Source organism: Danio aesculapii, chromosome 23 (assembly GCF_903798145.1).
Source record: "Danio aesculapii chromosome 23, fDanAes4.1, whole genome shotgun sequence".
NCBI classification, from domain to species: domain Eukaryota; kingdom Metazoa; phylum Chordata; class Actinopteri; order Cypriniformes; family Danionidae; genus Danio; species Danio aesculapii.
In genome coordinates, this window is record NC_079457.1 from 31,588,967 (window position 1) to 31,612,446 (window position 23,480).

The 23,480-nt window shown below is 40.4% G+C and overlaps 1 protein-coding gene across 7 annotated transcripts in view; it reads right to left on the reverse strand.

Annotated features, from left to right (window-relative positions):
- The window catches only part of sulf2b (sulfatase 2b), a 371,838-nt gene that overhangs the window by 47,713 nt on the left and 300,645 nt on the right, over window positions 1–23,480 (reverse strand). For all 7 annotated transcript variants that reach the window (XM_056449039.1, XM_056449041.1, XM_056449042.1 and 4 more), the window contains 3 exons: window positions 15,001–15,240; window positions 5,349–5,500; window positions 1,935–2,104 (listed from right to left, as the gene is read on the reverse strand). In XM_056449039.1, the coding sequence (XP_056305014.1) occupies window positions 1,935–2,104; window positions 5,349–5,500; window positions 15,001–15,240 (562 nt within the window). The remainder of the gene's footprint in view (window positions 1–1,934; window positions 2,105–5,348; window positions 5,501–15,000; window positions 15,241–23,480) is intronic.

Sequence of the window (23,480 nt, forward strand, 5' to 3'; positions counted from 1 at the left end):
AAAAGCATATATACAGACAAGAGGATTTATGTACTGGAGAGATGAGATGAACGAATGAGAGAAAGAAAAAAAGGTCTGGTACCAGCTGGTGGGCAATTAGCAAGAGAGCTGGGGAAAACGACAGAGAAAAACAAGTGTTGTGTGTGTGTGTGTGTGTGTGTGTGTGTGTGTGTGTGTGTGTGCGTGTGTGTGTGTGTGTGTGTTACATTAGTGTGAACCGACAAGGACTGTTGCTATTATAACAACTCTATTGAGTAGCACTCGAGTGACAGAAATAGAGAAATGAGAGGAGCAGTTTTTATTCAGACTGTTAGTCATGAATTCCAGCTGTTTCTCTGCTTTCTTCCTGTTAATTTCACTAATGGTGACCCTTTATACTCTACCTCAATTAATTTATTCCTCTCCATTGTAACCTTAAAACAAACACCATTTTGTGATTTTAAAACATAATAGTCATAATCATATTAATAATATTTCAGATTTGTGGCATAACACATAATATTTTTGAACTCAATTAATACATACAAAAACAGTGATATTGATCATGTGACTCTTTGGTGGCCAGTTGTGAAGCTCAAGAAGCATATATTCGTGCTTTATTTTGGTGCCACTTAAATGCATGAGCTGTTGGAAGAGGAGAACTGGAAATGTGCTTATATGAAGAAATCAATAGGCTACATGTTTAATCAGCAAGCGGTAGTTTTAGAATTACTGCTAAACCTGCCAAGTGTATGTATGCATTTCCCTTTTTAAAACTGTGCTTACAATGTCTAAGCAGCTCACACATGTGCTTTCAATCTTTTTTTTGTCACTTAGTTTGTCCACAGATATCAGAAATGAACTGGATCGATGTTTGTATCAGAGTTGGAATAGAAACAGAGTCAGAACAACAAGACTTGAGGGATTAATGTATAGTACAAATAATCCATATCAGCAACTGTACTTTAAACAAGACATTTCTATCATAACCTTTGAGAGAAAGTGCAAAAGCTATTACTACTATTGTTCTACTGCACAACTACCACTGTATTTTTCTGTTATTTGGTGTTAAAGGGGACATATTATGCAAAAATCACTTTAACCACAGTTAGGTGGCAACAGTGTATGAATATAACCAGCTTCTAATGGTAAAAATGTATTAATGATTTTTTCTATAATCACACTTAATAAAAACACTCTGCGGAAACATTTTTATTGATTCTTATTCTCTCTTTGTACGTATCATCAGAGGGGCAAAACCCCTGCCCATTGGTGACGATCTCTCCCTCATTGGCATAAGGATGTTAGTCTTGTTTTTGAATCTGCCACTATGTTGTCACACAGGCATTTGTAGCTCCGCCCTCTTTTGAAAAGAGGGCTGGGATTTAAAGTGACAGTCACTAAAATGGCACACTAGAGGCCTACAGAGACAGTTTTAAAGAGTTGTAAAACATTTTTTGTAGGGTATTTTGAGTTGAAACTTCAGAAACACAATCCAGGGACATCAGATACTTATTTTACATATTATGAAAAGAAGCAGAATAGGTACCCTTTACATTATTGTAGGATGTTTGAATTAGATGCCGAAGAATATATTGTGAATTTGTGTACATTTGTTGCTTTTTTCTTTTTTTTAATAAAAAATAAAATAAAATAAATGTTTAAAATATGTAAAGCTGTTATTTAATGTCATCCACAAGGGATTTGTGGCTTTATTTGCTTCAGACACTGTTACCATTTTAAAAGTAACAATTTGGCACTGGTAATGTAAAAAACGAAACAGTACCCAAACCTATTTCAATGTATTCTCAAATCAATCTAGAAAACTTCATCATCCAGTTTTACTGCGGTAGATCATGCAGCTTTAGAACTGAAACACCGCTTATCAAGACATTCTGAAATGGTGCAACTTTTGAGATCAACCGAAATGTTCTGCAGCGGAGGCTTGGACTCACATGTGCTGGGATGCATTGGGGAAGGCAGTCGTGTACTGTGGGGCCGCATCCTCTGGGCCGTGAGGGGCAGCATGGCTGATCACCATCAGCACGGGTCTGTGTGGGTAAATCTTCTTTGACATGCGGAAGTAATTGATGCTGTCGTTGGTTATTAGATCTGTCAGGTAGTCCTACAGGAGGTACAGAGATCTAATCATGGATCTGCCGACTTAAAATAATTCAGTCTTAGTCAAAAGCTTCACACAATACACAATACTACAAGTTAAGCAAACTTTTCAGTTAAATGTGAGCCAGAACAGGTGGAATGATCAAATAAATCATGGTTTGATGCATATCAGAATAATGATATTATTACATTATTACACTCATAATATAATACTATTGCAAAATTATCCCAGAGTAAAGTCAGTGTGAAATCTACATTGTTGCTCTTTAGTCGAACAATTAATTAAAAAACAGTTTGACAATCAATGCATAAGCAATTCCTTCCATGTTTAGAGTGGCAGTTCTTCTCTGATGATGTCAGTTTGATGGCTTCAGCAACAACATTCTTAACTACACCTCTCTAACCATTAGTTTGCTATGAGGGCATGATGTGCTAAATGAAAGCTCTGCCTCCTACCCAATATTCTGTTTCAGCTGGAAGTACATCAACATACTGAAATAAGTCTCAGCAACTTTCATTTCACTGACTTTTTTCAAAATTACTACTTAAACCTAATACATGCACTGTTGTTAAAAAAAAGCTGACCCAACAAACAAAGGTGACACCAGAATTCAAACATTCATGGTGTTAACGCTGAAAACATATATGCTTTTGATTATCAATGCAATCAATCATGTGTATCAAAATTGATTTAACACTTTAGCTTAAGTTACAGTTCATGCTATTGAATAACTATTGGTTTATTACTCCATATTAACTGTTTATTAGTACTTATACTGTATAGTACAATCCTATTCTAAACATTAAACCAACTTCTACCTTACTAACTATTAATAAGATGGTTTGTTAACAGCATGAAGTATGATTAAAAATAAAGTTTTATCCAAAATTACAACTCTAAACATCCAGAAATGTAAATACGATCTCATTTAACTCATTCCTGTATTATTATACATGTCACACTCTCATTTGAATGTCTACGTTTAGTACTGGACAGTATGTAATTTGTAAATTGACATATTTTCAGATTTAAAATTAGGCAGTTTGTCTGATTATTTTTTACAATGCCTTCATGATTTTTTTTTATCTTTTAAGCTTTAGGGGCAGATGGACTCAAAACACTCATGCTTATGCACTTTTAACCCTTGCTGTAGATTATGCAGTACATAACTCTAAAATAGCCAGTTTTTGGCTGTAATAAAAGGAAACAGTATTTTATTGTAGGATTTGTATGAAATTGTTTAGTGCAAAGAATAAATTACAGTAATTTACTTTATGTACCTGTTAATGGTAGTAACTGTGACAGTAAATGGTAAATTACTGTTCAACATTTACTACTCTGATGCTTTATGTAGCTATTTATAGAGAAGTGCATTTATCTATACAGAGAAGTGCATTTATCTTAAGCCAAAAACAGTGATTTAGGCATTAACACACACATACACTGCCTATCTGTCACATTCTAAACACAAACCATTACAGTGACTAACTGGCAACAGAGTTTCCACGATTCCACTGTAAAAAAGCCTGGTTAGATCTAACAGTGTGAACAATTATCTCAATTATCTGTGTTTCAAAGATATACAAACAACACGAAGGTTAAACAGGGTGAGTATATGATCACAGAATTAAAATCTTTAGATTAATTATACCCTATTATTACAGAGGGCTGATTCTTGGATAAAAATAATTCTATATTGCAAATCATATTGTTTACATCACACTTTAGTCGCAGTTTTGTTTTACAATATATTAATACAATAGCATTGTTAGACCCCAATGCTGCAAATTGTGAAAACTAACAGAAAATAGTAGCATAGATAAAACCTTTCTGACCAGTGTTGTGCAATAACGCATTATTAGTGATGAGTTACTGTAACGACATTACTTTTGACAGTAACTAATATTGTAATGCATTACTTTTTAAATATAGTAACTCAGTTATCATTACAATATGATGTGTTTGTATGATGTGTTTGAAGTTAATTCATTTTGGCTGAAGTCTAGCCAACATATTCCTGTTTACAGCGACAGCACATTGTGGGATTGGTGGATGCCAACCAACCACTGTAAAGAAGACGCATCTTGTATGAGGTGCCAGACTGGACAAAAGTCAAGCGAAAGCAGATAGACCGAATGTGCAAGGGGGTACGCCAAGTGTGCCCATGAGAGAGACTAGGTGCGTGCGAGAGAGGTCAAGTGTGTGCGAGAGACAGACCGAATTCACGTGAGGTAGACCGAGTGTGTGCATGCGAGAGACAGAGAGACTATTAACGTTACTATTATTAATTACTATTACTAATACTACTATGTTTATTGTTACAAATAAATAAGCACACATTTGCACACAACAGAAGATTTTGCACTTTAAATACACACAGCTTACTTTACATAAATACTTATTTACATAAGCTGCTTACATACCACGTTGATTTGTGGTTAGATTGAAAATCATAGATTTCATTTTGAGTAGCTGTTGTGTTTTTGTTTTGTTTAAAATGCATAAACTTTTTGCTGTCTATAATAGCAGATTTTGGTGATGTTTCACCAAACTGATTCTGAATGATAATTCAGATTACTATAATTAATTTATTTTATAAAGGTTTTGTGTTTGTATATTGTTAGAGTAAGTGTAAGCTGACATGTATTTGCAAAGTTTCTTATAGTCAGTTAAATGTCTGTTGAAGGAGCATATCAACAGATATTAAGCAGACAGCCTACTACTTTTAAATGGACCATCAAAATAAAGTGTTACTGGAACATGTTTAAGTAACTGTAGTTTTTGCTTTTTTTTGTTTCTGAATATATTATTCAGCTGGTTTATCACCTGCTTCTCTGACTTAAATAAATTTAAAATTAGTTTAGAAATTACTATTTATTTAAGTCTGTCTTGTGTTTTAGTTGTAAGAATACAAAATAATTAAGACTGTGAAGTTGATCAACAGTGTATTCTCCATGCAGCACTGAAGTGATGTTACTAATGAGACCATTAAAATGTTCTGTGGAAAAGTAACTAAAAAATTACTCTGCTCTGAACAGTAATGCATTACTTTTTGGTGTAAGTAATCTATAAAGTAATTAAGTTACATTTTGAATAAAGTAACTAGTAACTTTAACTAGTTACAATTTTTCAGTAACTAGGAAACACTGTTTCTGACAAAGGCATCATGCTTTCAAGGATATCAATCAAAACTCATAAGGAATGAATGAAGATGTGGAAAGAAAAAATGCAAGAAGACACAATGGACCTTTGGGTATTCAAATCCATGTTTCTCTCGGACGCCATTCCTGCACAGGGTGTAGTTGTAGAAGCGGGAATTCTTCACCATTGCGACCCACTCTCTCCAGCCCGGGGGAATGTAAGTACCGTTATACTCATTCAGATACTTCCCGAAAAATGCTGGGAAAACACACACAGGAGAGCACAGTTCTCATTCATCATTTCAGGAGACATTTCGGTGTTTCAGAGAGCAGGGAAGACAATATATTAGGGGGGAGCAGAACAAGGACAGTAGAGTAAGTTAGAGCAGACAAGACAAGAAATGAACAATAGAATAGGGCAGTGTTGAGTGTGCTAAAAATAACACAGCTGAGTGCTGCAAATTAGCAGGAAAACAGACTAAAGATGTTTAGAATAGAGTTGAGTTTAACAGAGAAGTACAGTACAATAGAATACAGTTAGGTTAGGGTCAGTACAGAAAAACTGAACAGTAGAATAGATTTCAATATATTGTGTAGAAAGCAATATAATTGAATAGAATATGATAGACTTGAATAGAATAGAATTGAACATGGACAAGATCTGAATAATAAATGAGCAGAGTAGAATACAGTGTTTATAAGCACAAAAGAATTGAATGGATAATTGAAAAGAAAGCTGGGAAAAAACAAACAGAGTTGAGTAGAAAGCACAGTGGAGCATAGAAAAGAAGATAGTAAAGTTGAGTAGTAAATACATATAATGTAAATACATATACATATAATAAAATCAAACAATACAATAGAATAGAAAAGAACGCAGACAAGATCTGTCCAGTGAGAATAAGAATAACACAGTTGAACCGAGTAGAGAAAAACAAGTTAAGTAGAACAAAATAGAGTTGAATAAAAGCAAAGCGGACCAGAAAAAATTATAAGATATAATAGATATATAGAGTACATTAGAGCAGAAAAAAACACAGATCAGAAAGAGACAGAATAGGTTAGAATACAATAAAACAGACAATATTTGAGAAGAAAAGAGCAGGGTAGAGTACAGTGAGTATAAGCACAACAGAATAGAACTGAGAAGAGAAAAAAATAGTTGGGTAGAACAAAATAGAGTTGAACACAGAGTAGAGTATAGAATCTAATACAGAAGGGAGTCGCACACCAGATGCACTGCGATATGGCACACACATGACAGTTGGAAGTATCGCACACCAGACGCGCACATTCGAATGTTATTTAATTTGAAACTATTCATATGGCGCTCTGTGGCGTGGCAGAAATATGAACAGGGTCTTGAGTTGTAGCTGGGCACCGCGGACAGCCACCGACTTGTGGCGCCAGTGTGCATACCCTGATAAAAATCTATGTTTAGAATTCTAAAATGCATCCGGTGTGTGACCCCCTAGATTGTCGTTGAGTAGATATTAGAATAGAGACCGGTACATCAGAACAGAAAAGTAGTACAGAATAGAATTGATGATGGATAGGTTTTAACATGGACAAGATTTGAGAAGAAAATGACAGAGTAAGATACATTGTGAGTGAGCTTAATTGAACTGAGTCCAGGAAAACTGAATTAGAGTAGTAGAACAAAAATAAATAAATAGAATGCACAGTAGAGTGCACAAAAGAAGATTGAGTAGAATAGTGTATGGTATAGTTGAGTAGATAAGAGTGCAGCACAACAAAGCAGAAAAAAATGCACAAAGCAGGAATACAATAGAACAGAAAAGAATAGAATAGAATAGAATAGAATAGAATAGAATAGAATAGAACATGGATAAGATCTGAGTAGAGAACTGAACTGTATAGTACAAAGAGTATAAACATAACAGAATCAAACTGAGAAGAGGAAAATAAAGTTTAGTAGAACAAACAAATAAAAAAGTAGAGTGCACCAAAGAAAAAAAGTAGAAAATTGTAAAATATAAGGCAATGCAGTGGCGCAGTAGGTAGTGCTGTCGGCTCACAGCAAGAAGGTTGCTGGTTCGAGCCTCGGCTGGGTCAGTTTGCGTTTCTTTGTGGAGTTTGCATGTTCTCCCTGCATTCGCGTTTGTTTCCTCCGGGTGCTCCGGTTTCCCCCACAGTCCAAAGACATGTGGTACAGGTGAATTGGGTAGGCTAAATTGTCTGTAGTGTATGTGTATGTGAATAAGTGTGTTTGTGTTTCCCAGTGATGGGTTGCAGCTGGAAGGGCATCCGCTGCATAAAACAAATGCTGAATAAATTGGCGGTTCACCCCAGATTAATAAAGGGACTAAGCCGGAAAGAAAATGAATGAATGTAAAATATAATTGAATAGATAATAGGATAGGGTACAGATTACACTCTGTAAAGGGTACAGAGCAAAAAAAGAGTACAGAATAGAATAGAATAGAATAGAATAGAATGGAACATGGATACAATCTGAGTAGCACAACTGAATCAAACTAGTAGAGGAAAATAAAGTTTAGTACAGCAAACGAGATTAACAGAAAGCACAGTAGATAGAATAGAATAGATATTGAGTTTAGAAGAGGAATACAATTAGTACATTTACATGGAGTACACTAATTACATTATGTGCCTTAAACTGCACAAGACAATAATATGCTCAAGTTGTTTACATGAGTTTTACTTGTCATAGCACATAGACTGATTAACATCATAGCATCACCATGCTATGTATGCTTCCTCTGGAGTTTCATATAATTTTGGATGTTTCATTTTTAATTTGTCGACTTTAACTGCACTTCGACAGTTTCACTTTTATTTATAAACATTTCATTTATGACCCTGTGACAAACCGAGATATTGGATGCAAGTATAAAGTAAGGACTTGTGTTTTAATGGAATTTTTGATACCGCACGCCGAATGAATGGGAAAAAAAACTCCGCATTTGGCGATGTGTGTGTCTGTGATCCTTTACTGATTCAGTAGGTGCAGAGAATAATATCAATATCCTGACAGGAATATCCTTTCACAAAACACAGCGAAAAGTCCTATATGATGGTAATAGTTTGATTTAAGGTGTGTACTGCACTTTAATAAAGACGCATACTCCACGTCTTAATACAATTTCTGTTTAGTTTGATTATAACTTTGGTCAGATGAAGGTAATCAAAAATCACTGTTTACATGGTAGACTCTTCAGAGTATTGTCTTAATCGTATTAAAACCAGATTATTGGTGCCCATGTAAACATATTCAATGAGTATTAAGTTATGATCATGATAGGATTGGAAGCTGAAGTTGTGCAAACTTTCAGATTTAAAAACAACAAAAGTTGTATTTAAAATACAATGGGCCTGTGGACAGAACACAGATGCAGATAAATGGAGTACAGGGAGCCTCGTGAAGATGGATGAATATTTGTGTTGGAAACATTACATTAGAGGGGATGTTGGTCAGGGCCAGTCTCTCTCATAGAGGAAGTGTGCTCTAATGGATCACTGTTACCACTAAAAGCTTGACTCACTGCCAGGTGTGTGTGTGAGGGTGTTTGTTGTGTTTGTACAAACTGAACATTCACAGCTGGCTATGCTATGTTTACATACACATAGTGGTTGTGCCTGATGTCTGTGTCACAAACAAACAATATCACACGCTCACACGAATACACAAAATCATCTATTACAGCCCAGAGGTTTTTTTTTTTGGTTTAATGAAAATCATCTGTTAGAGGCCGATTATGTCAATGTTCGTGCAAGAGTCTGTGAGAGTATGTTTGACAGAGTGTGTGTGTGACCTGAGGGGCTGTCACACTGAATCTCCACCAAGAGTGTGTGAAAAAACCAACAGACACTTCTCTGACTGATCAAACAGAAATGAATGAGAGCTCAATCTATGAAATTAATTCTACATTGATGCCTGATTGTTATTTTTAGGGAAGGTTTATGCATTATAATGATTTGGTGTGTTAAAAAAGAGATAGACATCATGAAAGAGTATGTTTTACATGTTCTGGAGAGTCCAACAATATGAGGTTTACACTACAAAAATTGCTCTACTTCAATCTACTTAGTTCTAGTTTTATTATATGCATGTTTGTCTTGCTCCTACTAATCTCTATGGCAAACTTCTCTACTTTAGTCTAGTAGCCAATCTTTTAAAAGCTGCTCTATTTTAGACTTGTCTACTCAGTTTTAGTCAACTTTTGAACTCTGTTAAACTCTACAGTACTCTACACTACCTGACAAATGTCTTGTTGCTTATCCAAGTTTTAGGAACAACAAATAATAACTTGACTTCTATTTGTTCATTTGGTATCAGAAGTGGCTTATATGAAAGGCAAAGACCTCGAGATTACGCCTATTTTACCAAAATAAAATATGATCATTCCTTGATTTTTAATTATTTAATTAGGACAGTAAGGTCTGACTTTGCTAAGACAAAAGTCTTGTCACTTAACAGAAATAATGTAGAGTATAGAATATAAAGTCATGGTGCAGTGGAAAAAGAGTTAATATTGTGTAAGACTCCCATGAGCTTAGAGGACTGCATGCGGCAAAGAATGCGTTCTTGCAGGACTCCCAGAGTTCATCAAGATTCTTTGGATTCATCTTCAATGCCTACTTCTTTATCTTGCCCCAGAAACGCTGAATAATGTTCATGTCTGGTGACCGGGCTGGCCAATCCTGGAGCACCTTGACAATTTTTGCTGTCAGGAATTTTGATGTGGAGGCGGAAGTATGAGAAGGAGTGCTATCCTGCTGAAGAATTTGCCCTCTCCAGTGGTTTGTAGTGTAATGGGCAGCACAAATGTCTTGATACCTCAGGATGTTGCTGTTGCCATCCACTCTGGAGAACTCTCACACACCCCCATAATGGGTTCCAATAGGTTTTCTGCAGTATTTGTAATGATTGGGATGCAGTTCAACAGATGATTCATCTGAAAAATCTACCTTCTGCCACGTTTCCAAATGATCAAACAGAAGTCAAGTTATTATTTTCAGTTGGGGGTGAAATTATGATACACCGGAGTTTTGGAATATTGAAAAACTTGTCTGTACTTGTCTGTACGCTGTTTTATATTATTTGTTTTTATTTTATTTATAATTGTCTCGTTTATTCCCGTTTATGTAAAGCACTTTAAATTGTACTGTGTATGAAAAGTGCTATAAAATAAACTTGGCTTGCCTTGCCTTACTATACTATTTAACTTTACATTATTCTAGAAATTGTTAGGTCATTCTTTAGTATACTGTATGGAGCTCTATTCAATTATATTCCATTTTTTTCTACCCATAGGCTATTATCCACTACTTTTGTCTGTGCTATTTTCTTCTACATTATTAAAATAATCTCCAGTCTCATTTGTTTTACTTCAGTCTAGTCAACTTAAAGGGATAGTTGACCCAAAAATGAAAAATTTGTTATCATTTATTCACCATTCACTTATTCCAAACTCTGTTGAGCACAAAAGAAGAATGTCATAAACATGTAAACATTCGCATTCATTGTAGGAAAAACAAATACTATGGAGGTCAATGGTTAAAGGTTTTCAACATTCTTCAATCAATTCTCAAACTAGATTGGTTCTAAAATGATTTTTGGGTGAACTATTCCTTTGACTCTATTCTACTCTACTTCAATCTGCTACTCTGTTCTTCATTATTCTAAACATTTCTAACCTATTCATCTTCACTTCAGTTTAGTCTAATCAATTCTATCTACTCTACTTCTGTCAACACTGTTCTACACGATTCTATTCATCTTTAGGCTACTCTCCCCTTTAGTCTATTTCACTCAAATGAACTCTGTTCTTCCTCCACATGTCCAAAAACATATGGTATAGGTAAATTGGGTAAGCTAAATTGTCATTAGTGTATATGTGTGAATGAGTGTGTATTAATATTTCCCAGTGATGGGTTGAAGCTGAAGTTCATCCGCTTACGTTTACGGTTCATTCTGCTGTGGCAACCCCAGATTAATAAAGGGACTACAGAAAGAAAATTGAATGAATGAATGAATGAACTCTGTTTTACTCCACATAAGTGTTATTCTGCATGGATTCTTCATTATCCTGTTAATCTCTAGGCTATTCTAACTAACTTCAGTCCATTCTATTCAACTCTATTTCATTCTATGCTACTCTACTTAAATCAATTCAACACTATTGTACTCCACTTCGGACTATTGCTCAGTTCTATTCATAGCTAGACTATTGTTCTTTATGTCAGTATACTCTGCTCATCTCTATTCTACAGTCACTCTGCTACTGTGCTTTATTCTACATTATTCTTCTCATCTATTTTCCTTTAGCCTTGTCTTTCTTGTTCTGTTTATGCTCTTCCACTTTAATTTAGTCTAAATCATTTTGGGGTGCGTTTCCGAAAACCATTATTAGCCAACTAAGGTCGCAAGTTTTGTCGTTTCAAACAAACTTGTTGATTGGTGTTTCCCAAATCTGTCGTTCCAACAAACATTCACAAACTGTCACAAACTTCTATGCTTGCAACTACACCTCTAGAGCTGTAGTTAGAAACATAGTTCCTGGCTGTGTTCTATTCCCAGTTATCCCCCCTATGCTCTATTCATTTAGAACATTCTAATATTTAAACTTGATTGTTAAAAAAAGCATTATTACACCTAAAGTCATAACTCTTAGGTGTAATTTGCTTTCAAAGTATTTTGACAGTTCAGTTTTAGCGATCTTCGTGTTTACAATTGTGCTCCCTTCGCAGTGAACTTTGAAAACATTGATGTTATTTTGTACACAGCCATTATTACTGGGCGATTATAACCCGCATTTTTCCCCTTCTCTGGATGTGACAGCCCGAACACTGCCAGTCTGGGACGCTATGCTTTCCAGCTCGCAGGATTGGTGTGTTTCGCCAATGGCTCACGGGGTGTGAGAGAACGGTCTCTTTTCTCTCCCACTCCCAGCCCCTCCTCTGGAGTTTGGGTGCGAGACGTGAGCATCTCGTCTCCTGTTCTCCCGTGGGACCCCAGCGCTCCCCGGGTGAGCCCACTCACTCCACGCTGCCCCGCCGCTGAGTGGGACCACTTGCGAGGGCTCTGCCTGCCTGGTTAGCGCAGGCCAGCCCATTGCAATGGCTCATCCATACGACTCGGCTATGCGATTCAGTTCGCGAAACGGCCTCCCAGGTTCACGGGCGTGTATTTTACCAGGGTCAGCCCGGCGTCCACCCATGTCTTGCGAGAGGAGATTGCTGTCCTCCTGGCGAAGGATGCAATCGAGACGGTCCCTCCAGCCGAGATGGAGCGCGGGTTTTACAACCCGTACTTCATCGTGCCCAAAAAGAGCGGTGGGCTATGACTAATCCTAGATCTGTGCATTTTGAACCGCTGCCTTCACAGGCTGCACTTCAGAATGCTTACGCAGATGCGCATCACCCGATGCGTTCGTCCTTGGGATTGGTTTGCAGCAATAGACCTGAAGCACACGTATTTCCATGTCTCCGTACTTCCACACCACAAAACTGCGGTTTGCGTTCGAAGGTCGAACATGGCAGTATGGGTCCTCCCCTTTGGGCTTTCTCTGTCTCCTCGGGTTTTCACCAAGCTCGCGAAGGGTACCCTCACGGCTTTTCGGCTCGCGGGCATCCGCATGCTCAATTATCTCGATGACTGGCTGATTTTAGCCCACTCTCGGGAGCAATTGATTATGCATAGAGACAAGGTGCTCCGACACCTCCGCCTGTTGTAGTTTCAAGTTAACCGAGAAAAGAGCAAGCTCGCCCCCGTGGAGAGCATCTCCTTTCTCGGGTTGGAGCTGGACTCGATCACCATGTATGCAAGCCTCTCACGAGAACGCGCCGAGCTAATGCTGAACTGTCTGAGAGAGTTCGACAGGAAAAAGGTGGTCCCCCTGAATCTTTTCAGAGGCTCCTGGGGCATATGGCATCCGCAGCCGCGGCCACGCCGCTCGGATTGCTCCATATGAGACCACTACGGCATTGGCTTCACGATCAGGTCCCCTGGCGTGCATGGCACGCAGGCACACACCGAGTAACTGTCACTGCGCTGTGTCGCTGCACCCTCACCCCCTGGAGGGAACCCTCCTTCCTACGGGCCAGAGTGCCCCTAGGTCAGGCGTCAAGGCATGTTGTCATTTAGACAGATGCCTCCAGTACGGGTTGGGGGGCCATGTGTTGCGGGCATGCTGCTGCGGACCTGTGGAAGGGAACCCAGCTGCATTGGCATATCAACTGCCTAGAGCTGTTGGCAGTGTTTCTCGCTCTGCGCCGCTTTTTACCGGTGCTGAGGGGGCAACAGGTGCTGGTCAGGACGGACAGCACAGCGGTGGTAGCGTATATCAACCTTATGGGGGGTATACGCTCCGGCCGCATGTCTCAGCTCGCTCGCCGTCTGCTCCTCTAGAGTCATACGCGGCAGAAGTCGCTGCTTGCTATTCACATCCCGGATGAGCTCAACCGTGGGGTGTGGGGTAGGGGTTGGGGGTTAGGCGAAAATGCTATGTTCCTTCGCCACAACGATTGTCCCTTAGCTGTTGAGCGTGAAAGTCTCTTCAGCTAGAAAAGGATGTCGAGCATGGCACTGGCTGCGTCTTTATAGCATGACTGTTTGTCATTGACGCCAGCTGTGCACGCTGACGCCGCCAACTCATTGGCATTTCATTGGCTTGTTTTCCCCCCGGGAAACGAAGGGTTACTTTAGTAACCGTAACGTTTGCTACTATACAGTACTGCACTCTAGTCTACTTTGGGTGCATCCCAAATTGCATACTTATGCACTATTCTATGCTATTTTGTAGCATAAACAGTGTAAATTGTGCATTCACAGTGAACTATTCTTTTTATTCTAACTGTTAGTGCTACATTTGGGACGACACTAAATTTATTTACCATGCTGCTAAGTGTATAAGTGCATACTCTATGTATGTTACTGCACTGTGCATTGCTGTAGTACTTTTTCTACTTTAATTGTATTCTTTATCCTAAACCCTAAGACGTTTTGCAGAAATTATGGAATAACTTCTGTTAAATTGTAAACAATTAGTTTTTTTTTTAACTAGGTATAATGAGGTGACATTATTTTCTGCACAGTTTAACCTATCTAATATGGAAAGAAAACTTATTAAAATAATCAAACTATTTTCAGCAGACCTTGAATGACCCCCAAAACCCAAAACACGTTGTTCTGCAGGATTCATATTGAATATTACTCTACTGTAGAAAATAATCTGAGGAACAAAACATGGGGAACTCAAAGGGCAATAAACTCTGGCCACATGGTAGTTATATCAATGCCATTGAGTCATGATGGATAAAAATAAAACACAAAGTCAAGCATATGTCTAACTCAGTTTTCACCATGTACAGTATAGGCTCAGAAATAAAGGTACAAAAGCTGTCACTGGGGTGGTACCTTTTCAAAAGCTACACTTTTATACCTATCAGGTCCACAAATGTGTACCTTATAGTACCTTAAAGGTTTAAAAGTATACCCTACAGGTATAAAAATGTTCCTTTAAGGTACAAATGTGCATCTTTAATGTACAAAAGTGTACATTTTGACAAGGTACCACCCCATTGACAGCTTTTGTACCTTTATTTTGTAGTGTGTATGGATTATTTGCAGCAGAGCCTTATTATTAATAGTAACATTTTTGTAAAAAGTCCCAAAACCATAAGTAGACCTCATAATTTTAAACACTAGTGGCAATAACATGCCAATTTAACCACAAGTGATCCTTTCGGTGTGTGTTTGTGAATATTCTCCACCTGTCCTGTAGCCGGTGTTGTTGAGATAAACTCCAAAAGTGCGTGGCTCATGCTGGGCCTGCCAGGAAGGCGAAGAGCAGTTCTCGTTGTTTGTGTAGGTGTTATGGTTGTGGGCATATTTCCCCGTCAGCATGGAGGAGCGTGACGGACAGCACATGGGTGTGGTGACGAACGCATTGGAGAAGTGCGTTCCACCCTGTTCCATGATCCGCCGGGTCTTATTCATGACCTGCATGGAGCCTGCATGAGAGACAGAGAGACAAAGAGGATCAATCCCATATTACTGAAGGTGACATAAAGTCTGCTCTGCTAATTGCCCTGCTTCAAAGAGAACTGGCTTCTTCTAGTTCTCTTCCTTTCTAAAACACTAGACATCAGCAGGATAAGGGTATCGGTTCTTTCTTTTATTCTGTGTTCGTGACATTCCAGCCTTTAAGAGGAAACACACTGGTTGTTTGCCGTCTGGGAATTCATATGACACCAGTGGTGTGTGTTTTTGTGCATGAATGTGTATGTTTATATGGGATATGTGATACCGAGTTATATTCATAAGTCATAAACTATTTATTTCAAGTCTCAATTGCAAAAGATGCTTTTCAAAACCTCTTTGTTTTCACTCTTTGGTTCAAATTAACAAAACAATTGAGGACAGACCACAAACTTTTATTTTTTTACATTATTCTTTAAAGGCTTGAGGTCAATACTTTTTACACCTTTGTAAAATATAATATCTATAAATAATAATACTGTAATTGTTGTTTTAAGAATATACAACTCCCAACTATATCACTAACTTTGCAAAAGTAAAGACACATCTAAAGTATATTAGTTTGTTGTTAGAATGACCCTATAATTCAAGAAATTGAAAAAAATATTCCTGCATGTTTTGATTGGATTTATATTTTTAAGGTAAGTGGTTGCAAACAATTTATATGGACTGAATTTAAACAAACAAGTTAAATTTAGTAATGTCAATGTCAATTTTATTTATATACCACTATTAAACACAACCAAAGGTCCCCCCTATGCCCTTAGAACATTCTAACATTTAAACTTGGAATGATTTTTAAAAAAGCATTAGTCAAAACTCTTAGGTGTAATTTGCTTACAGAGTATTTTTAAAGTTCATTTTTAGCGATCTTCCTGTTTACAATTGCGCTCCCTTCGTAGTTACTTCACCCCATTTAGAGTGTCATTATGGGCGTTTTACGTTATAACTAACCTGGTTCAAATGATGGATTGGTGACAGAGAAACTACAGGTTTTAGGAAACACTCGTCACTACATCCTTCTTTTCCTAAACGAAGCATCGTACTGTGATAGTTCAGCAGCGAGTTACGTAGTTGTTTGGGAAACGCACCACAAAGCAAGACTGGCGTTTTCCATAATATTGATGAGTGAGTGACATTTTGGCAAAGGCGTAGGTTTGCTCTTGACATTGGTGGGGACGAGTGAATTCAACACATCATGTCCACTTTTGTTGCTGCCACCATTCTCACTTGTGTGTGTTTTGGGGGCGGTACGATTCTCAGTAGAGAACGTGATCATGTTACACCTTGACGTTGTGTGGAAGTTACCACTATGATATCTGTCAGACGTTGGATTTTGGTCACTTTCTAACACAACCTAAAATCAACCAAAAATCAACATCTAATTATGTTACACCTTGACGTTGTGTGGACTTTACCACTATGACATCTGTCAAACGTTTGATTTTGGTCACTTTCTAACACAACCTAAAATCAACCAAATATCAACATAATTTGACGTCGTCATTGGAGGTCAAAATTACATTGTCCTTAGACGCTTCTTAGACATTTAGTGACCTGACATCCTGACCTAAATCTAACCTAATTGTCACGGATTGGCCAGGCTCTTCCACCAGCATCACGCAACGATCACCGTCACCTGAGTATTAACCACGCACAGCTGCACCCAATCACTTCCATTCACTATATAAGCACACACCTCACTTCAGTCAGTGTCCGGTCTCGTTCCCATGAAGCGGACTCCTAGCGAGTACCTCCTGGTAGTCACTATCACATTGCTCTCATATCTTGAACTTACCTGATCTCTGTTTTGTTCCAGTCTGTCCAGTGTTCCCGGTGTCCTGTCCGTATTGAGTGTGTCTTCAGTCTGTCTTCCCCACAAGCCCTCTGGTGTGTGCATTCGGTCTCCCTCAGTGTCTGTCATCCATCCTGCTCCGAAGAAGGAATACCATCTCAATAATACTACAATCACATCCCCTTTGTTATCCTCGTATGCTCCGCTGCTGTAATAAACATCTTTCATTATATACTCACCTAACTTGTCCGTCTGCTTCCCTAACAGAAGACCGGACCTTACAGTTTACAGCATGAGCACTCCCGATCCCATTCAGGAGTTGGTGGACTCCCTGAAGAGAGTGTTAATGCCAGCTACTCCACTTCCCGAAGCACCACCAGCACCGAGCACTTCTTCACCGTCCACCCACTCATCCAGTCCCATGGCTCGACCAGCGCCCTACTCTGGCGGGGCGGAGGAGTGCAATGGCTTTCTATTACAATGTTCCCTGATATTCACAATGCAACCAGATTTATACCCCACAGATCAGTCCAAAATTGCATTCATCATCTCCCTTCTCTCTGGGTCGGCTCTCCGGTGGGCTGAGACCATCTGGCAGCAAGCTGGGCCGGTAACCAATTCCATTCATAGTTTTACCACATATTTCAAGGATGTCTTTGGTCGTGCAGATGGAGAAGTAGCAGCCGGAGAACAATTATATCATCTTAAGCAGGGAGCCATGTCCACCCAGGACTATGCGCTCCGATTTCGTACTCTGGCTGCTGCTAGTGGATGGAATGAGCGATCTCTCCTAACAACTTACCGGCTCGGATTGGAGCCCAACCTGAGGTTACAGCTGGCAGCCCTCGACGATACTATGGGGTTGGAAAAATTCATCCAACAATCACTTCGATGTTCTGATCGTCTGAAGGTCTACCAGCATGATCTCCCATCAATCTCACAAGCACTCCTTCGTCCGCCAGAGCCAGTCGTCCCTTCAGAACCAGAACCTATGATTGTAGAGTCTGGTAGACTTACGATTACTGAGCGACAGAGGAGGCTGACCCGGGGTCTGTGTATGTACTGTGGTGCCGAAGGACATGTCAGGCTGGACTGTCCCATTCGTCCAGTACGTTCATTGGTGAGTGTATTCAGTTCTCCAGTTGAAAAAATGCACCCTCTCACCACCAATGTTCAGTTAACTGCCCATTCTGTCTCTATTTCAGTCACGGCCCTCATCGACTCCGGGTCAGCCGGAAATTTCATCTCGCACGCCCTCTGTCGCCGCCTCCAGCTCCACACCGAAGCCTTGACGCACGTCTACCATATTCAACCTATAACCACCGATATCCATTCCCAGGCACGTATCCATCGTAAATGTGAACCCGTAACCCTCAGAGTAGGGTTACTTCATAAAGAAGAAATTCAATTTCTGGTTCTGGAGGGAGCATCAATGGACATCATCCTAGGGCGCCCGTGGCTGGTGAAGCATGATCCCATCCTCTCTTGGGGCACCGGAGAAATCAAAAGATGGGGTAAAGAATGCGTCTCCAGCTGTTTTCCTGACCTACCCTTGCAGATCCAGAGACCCATAAATGTCTACGTCACGTCTGTCGAAAGTCCAGTTGAGAAACAATCCATTCAGATCCCGAAGATCTACTCCTCATACGAGGACGTATTTTGCCCCAAGAGAGCTTCCCAGCTACCTCCACATCGGCCATGGGACTGCGCCATTGACCTGCTTCCTGATGCTCCTATGCCCAGAGGTAGGATCTACCCGTTGTCCCTTCCAGAAACTAAGGCCATGGAGGAGTACATTCAGGAGGCTCTGAGTCAGGGGTATATTCGCCAGTCCACGTCACCCGCTGCCTCAAGCTTCTTCTTCGTGGCCAGGAAGGATGGAGGGCTGCGGCCATGTATAGATTACCGAGTTCTGAACCAAGGCACCATCAAGTTCAGGTACCCACTTCCTCTCGTCCCTGCGGCCCTGGAACAACTCCGATCTGCCCGAATATTCACTAAGTTGGACCTCCGCAGCGCATACAACCTGGTACGAATACGCGAGGGGGACGAATGGAAGACGGCGTTTGTGACCCCTACTGGGCACTACGAATACCTGGTCATGCCCTATGGTTTGGTCAATGCCCCCTCCGTATTCCAGAACTTCATCCACGAAGTCCTCCGGGAGTTCCTCCATATCTCCGTCATCGTCTACATTGATGATATCCTGATTTACTCCCGGAGTGAGGCCGAACATCGCCACCACGTTGCGGAGGTCCTACAAACCTTAAGGAAACACAAATTGTATCTCAAGGCTGAGAAGTGTTCATTTCATTTACCATCTGTTCAGTTCCTCGGATACATCATTGATCGACAAGGGGTTCGCATGGATGAGGGGAAGGTCACTTCCGTCATCTCCTGGCCTGAACCGAAAACCATTAAAGAACTCCAATGATTCCTAGGGTTTGCCAATTTCTATCGACGTTTTATCCACAACTACAGTCTGATCACCGCTCCGCTCACCAACCTACTAAAGAATCAACCCAAAACGCTATCCTGGCCACCCGAAGCGGCCGCAGCCTTCCAAAGCCTCAAGAAGTCCTTCACGCAGGCTCCACTCCTGACTCACCCCAATCCCGACTTACCTTTCGTGGTCGAAGTGGATGCATCGAGCACCGGAGTAGGAGCCATCTTGTCCCAGCTCCATGGGAATCCCTCACTACTCCATCCATGCGCCTACTTCTCCCGTAAGCTCAGCCCGGCGGAAAAGAACTATGACATCGGGAACCGTGAACTTCTTGCCATCAAGCTTGCCCTGGAGGAGTGGCGACACTGGTTGGAGGGAGCTAAACACCCATTCCAGGTGATTACCGACCATAAAAACTTACAATACCTGAAAGAGGCGAAAAGACTCTGTCCTCGTCAAGCCCGGTGGTCCTTATTCTTCTCCAGATTTCAATTCTCCATATCATATCGACCAGGATCCAAAAACATCCGGGCGGATGCACTCTCCAGAATCCATGACCAACAGGAAACAAGTGAGACCCCGGCCAACATTCTCCCAGATCAGATCACTGTCTGTCCCATCACCTGGTCTGCTCCAACAGTTGTCGCCACCCCAGAGTCCAGAACTCCGCCGGGCTGTCCCCCCAATCGACGCTTCATCCCTGAAAATCAACGGGTAGATCTCATTCACTCCAGTCATACCTCTCTGGGCACAGGGCATCCCGGGGCCAACAACACCCTCTCGCTGCTATCCCAACGCTTCTGGTGGCCGAACATGGCGAGGGATGTGAGGAGATACATCCAAGGCTGTAGAGAATGTGCCATGTCAAAGAGTCCTCGTCATCTACCTGCAGGAAAACTCCATCCCTTGCCCATCCCAAACCGCCCCTGGTCACACCTAGGAGTTGACTTCATGACAGACCTCCCATCGTCTGAAGGTAATACTTGCATATTAGTCATTGTAGATCGATTTTCCAAATTCTGTCGTCTGATTCCTCTGAAGGGTCTACCCACAGCCCTAGAAACCGCTGAGAACCTATTTAACCATGTCTTTCGATGTTTTGGGCTACCTGAAGACATAGTCTCGGACCGAGGACCCCAATTCATCTCCAGACTATGGAAAGCCTTTTTTAGACTCCTAGGTGTGACCGTCAGCCTCTCGTCTGGCTATCACCCACAGACCAACGGCCAGACTGAGAGGAAAATTCAAGAAGTGGGGCGGTTCCTCAGGACCTTCTGTCACGGTCATCAGAACTCCTGGAGCCAGTTTCTGGGCTGGGCGGAATACGCCCAGAATTCCCTGCGGCAACCTACCACCGGACTTACGCCATTCCAGTGTATTCTGGGCTTCCAACCTCCACTCTTTCCCTGGGATGGCGAACCTTCTGACGTCCCCGCAGTGGATTACTGGTTCCGGGAGAGCGAGAGGGTCTGGGACGATGCTCATCACCATCTCCAGAGGGCAGTTCGCCGAGCCAAGGAGGTGTCAGACAAGAAGAGGATTCCTGGACCTGCCTATGCTCCGGGGCAGAAAGTTTGGCTCTCCACCAGAGACATCCGCTTGCGACTGCCCTCCCGAAAACTTAGTCCCAGATTTGTTGGTCCCTTCACCATCCTGGAACAGGTCAACCCAGTCACCTATAAGTTACAGCTGCCACCACAATACAGAATTCACCCCACATTCCACGTGTCACTCCTCAAACCCTTTCACGACCCTCTGATTCCTTCCACAGAGCCTGGCCATGAAGAGGAACCCCCTCTCCCACTGATTTCAGAAGAAGGGTCCATATACAAGGTCAAGGACATTCTACGGTCCCGACGTCGTGGTGGTCATCTGGAATACCTCGTAGACTGGGAAGGATATGGTCCAGAAGAGAGGTCTTGGGTCCCCAGATCCGATATATTAGATCCCGCACTCATGGAGGAGTTCCACTCCAATCACCCCGAGTTCCCAGCACCTCGTGGACGAGGTAGACCACCACGGCGTCGACGGTCTAGGCCCTCAGGAGCGGGCCCTGGGGAGGGGGGTAATGTCACGGATTGGCCAGGCTCTTCCACCAGCATCACGCAACGATCACCGTCACCTGAGTATTAACCACGCACAGCTGCACCCAATCACTTCCATTCACTATATAAGCACACACCTCACTTCAGTCAGTGTCCGGTCTCGTTCCCACGAAGCGGACTCCTAGCGAGTACCTCCTGGTAGTCACTATCACATTGCTCTCATATCTTGAACTTACCTGATCTCTGTTTTGTTCCAGTCTGTCCAGTGTTCCCGGTGTCCTGTCCGTATTGAGTGTGTCTTCAGTCTGTCTTCCCCACAAGCCCTCTGGTGTGTGCATTCGGTCTCCCTCAGTGTCTGTCATCCATCCTGCTCCGAAGAAGGAATACCATCTCAATAATACTACAATCACATCCCCTTTGTTATCCTCGTATGCTCCGCTGCTGTAATAAACATCTTTCATTATATACTCACCTAACTTGTCCGTCTGCTTCCCTAACACTAATATTAACATCTTAATAAATTGTGTGCCTGCTTGGATCACACACACTTTAAAATTATAATAGCATTTAATTTAGCTTTCATTAAGCATGTATGCACCTTTGATGAAATAAATACAATTTTAGACTCTCTCACACATGCACAAATACATACACAAAACCTTGCATATTTAATTTTTTTCTTCATTTAAATGTCAAAATTTCAACATCTACACTGCAGAAAAAAAATTCTTACTAAGAGTTTTTGTCTTGTTTCTAGTCCAAATATCTAAAAATTCTTAAATCAAGAAGCATTTTTAGACAAGATTAAAATATTGTTTTTTTTGAAAATTTTTTTGACAGAATTAATTCCTTAAATTCCTTAAAACAGACAAAGTAAGCTCCCATTGGCATGAGCAAAATATTCTTGTTTTCAGTCTAAAATAAGATTATTTTGTTTTTCCCCATAGGCAGATTATTTTGCTTGTTTTAAGAAAAAAATAATTTTTTAACTTAAAACTTAACTCGTTTTGAGAACTCACTTAATTTTGACTAATTATTTCTAAATAGATTAAAGCTTGTTTAGACAAAAATTCTAAGTGAGTTTTTTTTTCTTAATTAGATTTTTTGGTCTTGTTTCTAGTCCAAATATTTTCAAGGCAAGCTAAACTTACTGTCTTGTTTTCAAAAATAATATGCCAATATTAAGTGAGTTTTTCCTTAAAACAAGTAAAATAATCTTCTAATGGGGAGAGCAAAATAATCTTATTTTTTCCTTTGACTTAAGATTATTTTGCTCGTTTTAAGGAAAAAATCATTTTGGCATAATATTATTTTTTTTTAAATATGTTTTGCTTGTCTAGAAAATGCTTTTTGATTTAGGAATTGGTACATATTTGGACAAGAAACAAGACAAAAAAATCTAAATAAGAAAAGCAATTTTTGCAGTGTATAAATAACTTATAATAAACTACATCTGTATAAACACAGACAAGCTGCAACCCGATTGGCTCAATTGGCATAACTTTAGAAAGGAAGTCTAGTTCAGGTTGTCCTTTTCAGAAAGGATCACCACACCTCGACAGATTTGTGCAGAAAGGTCAGCGCTTACAAACATACAGTACAGTGCGTGCGTCAGAAACCCTCCATGCACTTTACACAAAAAGGTCAGTATGGATGGACAACATAAATCAGCATCCACAATAACAAAACGGAAACGAGGCAAGACATGAACAGTCATATCTCTGTCATATTCATAACTCCAGATCACGCAAGCATGTGCGTGTGTGCACATAAAATTTACACTGCTGAGAGGGACTTTCCTTCCTAATTGAATTAGTGTCTTCCGCATTTGACAAAGCCAAAGATGTCTCTTTCAGCATACAGAGACAGCCTGTAAAATAGAAATGAGCTCTTATATGCAAATACAATCAGAAACAAATGCTCATT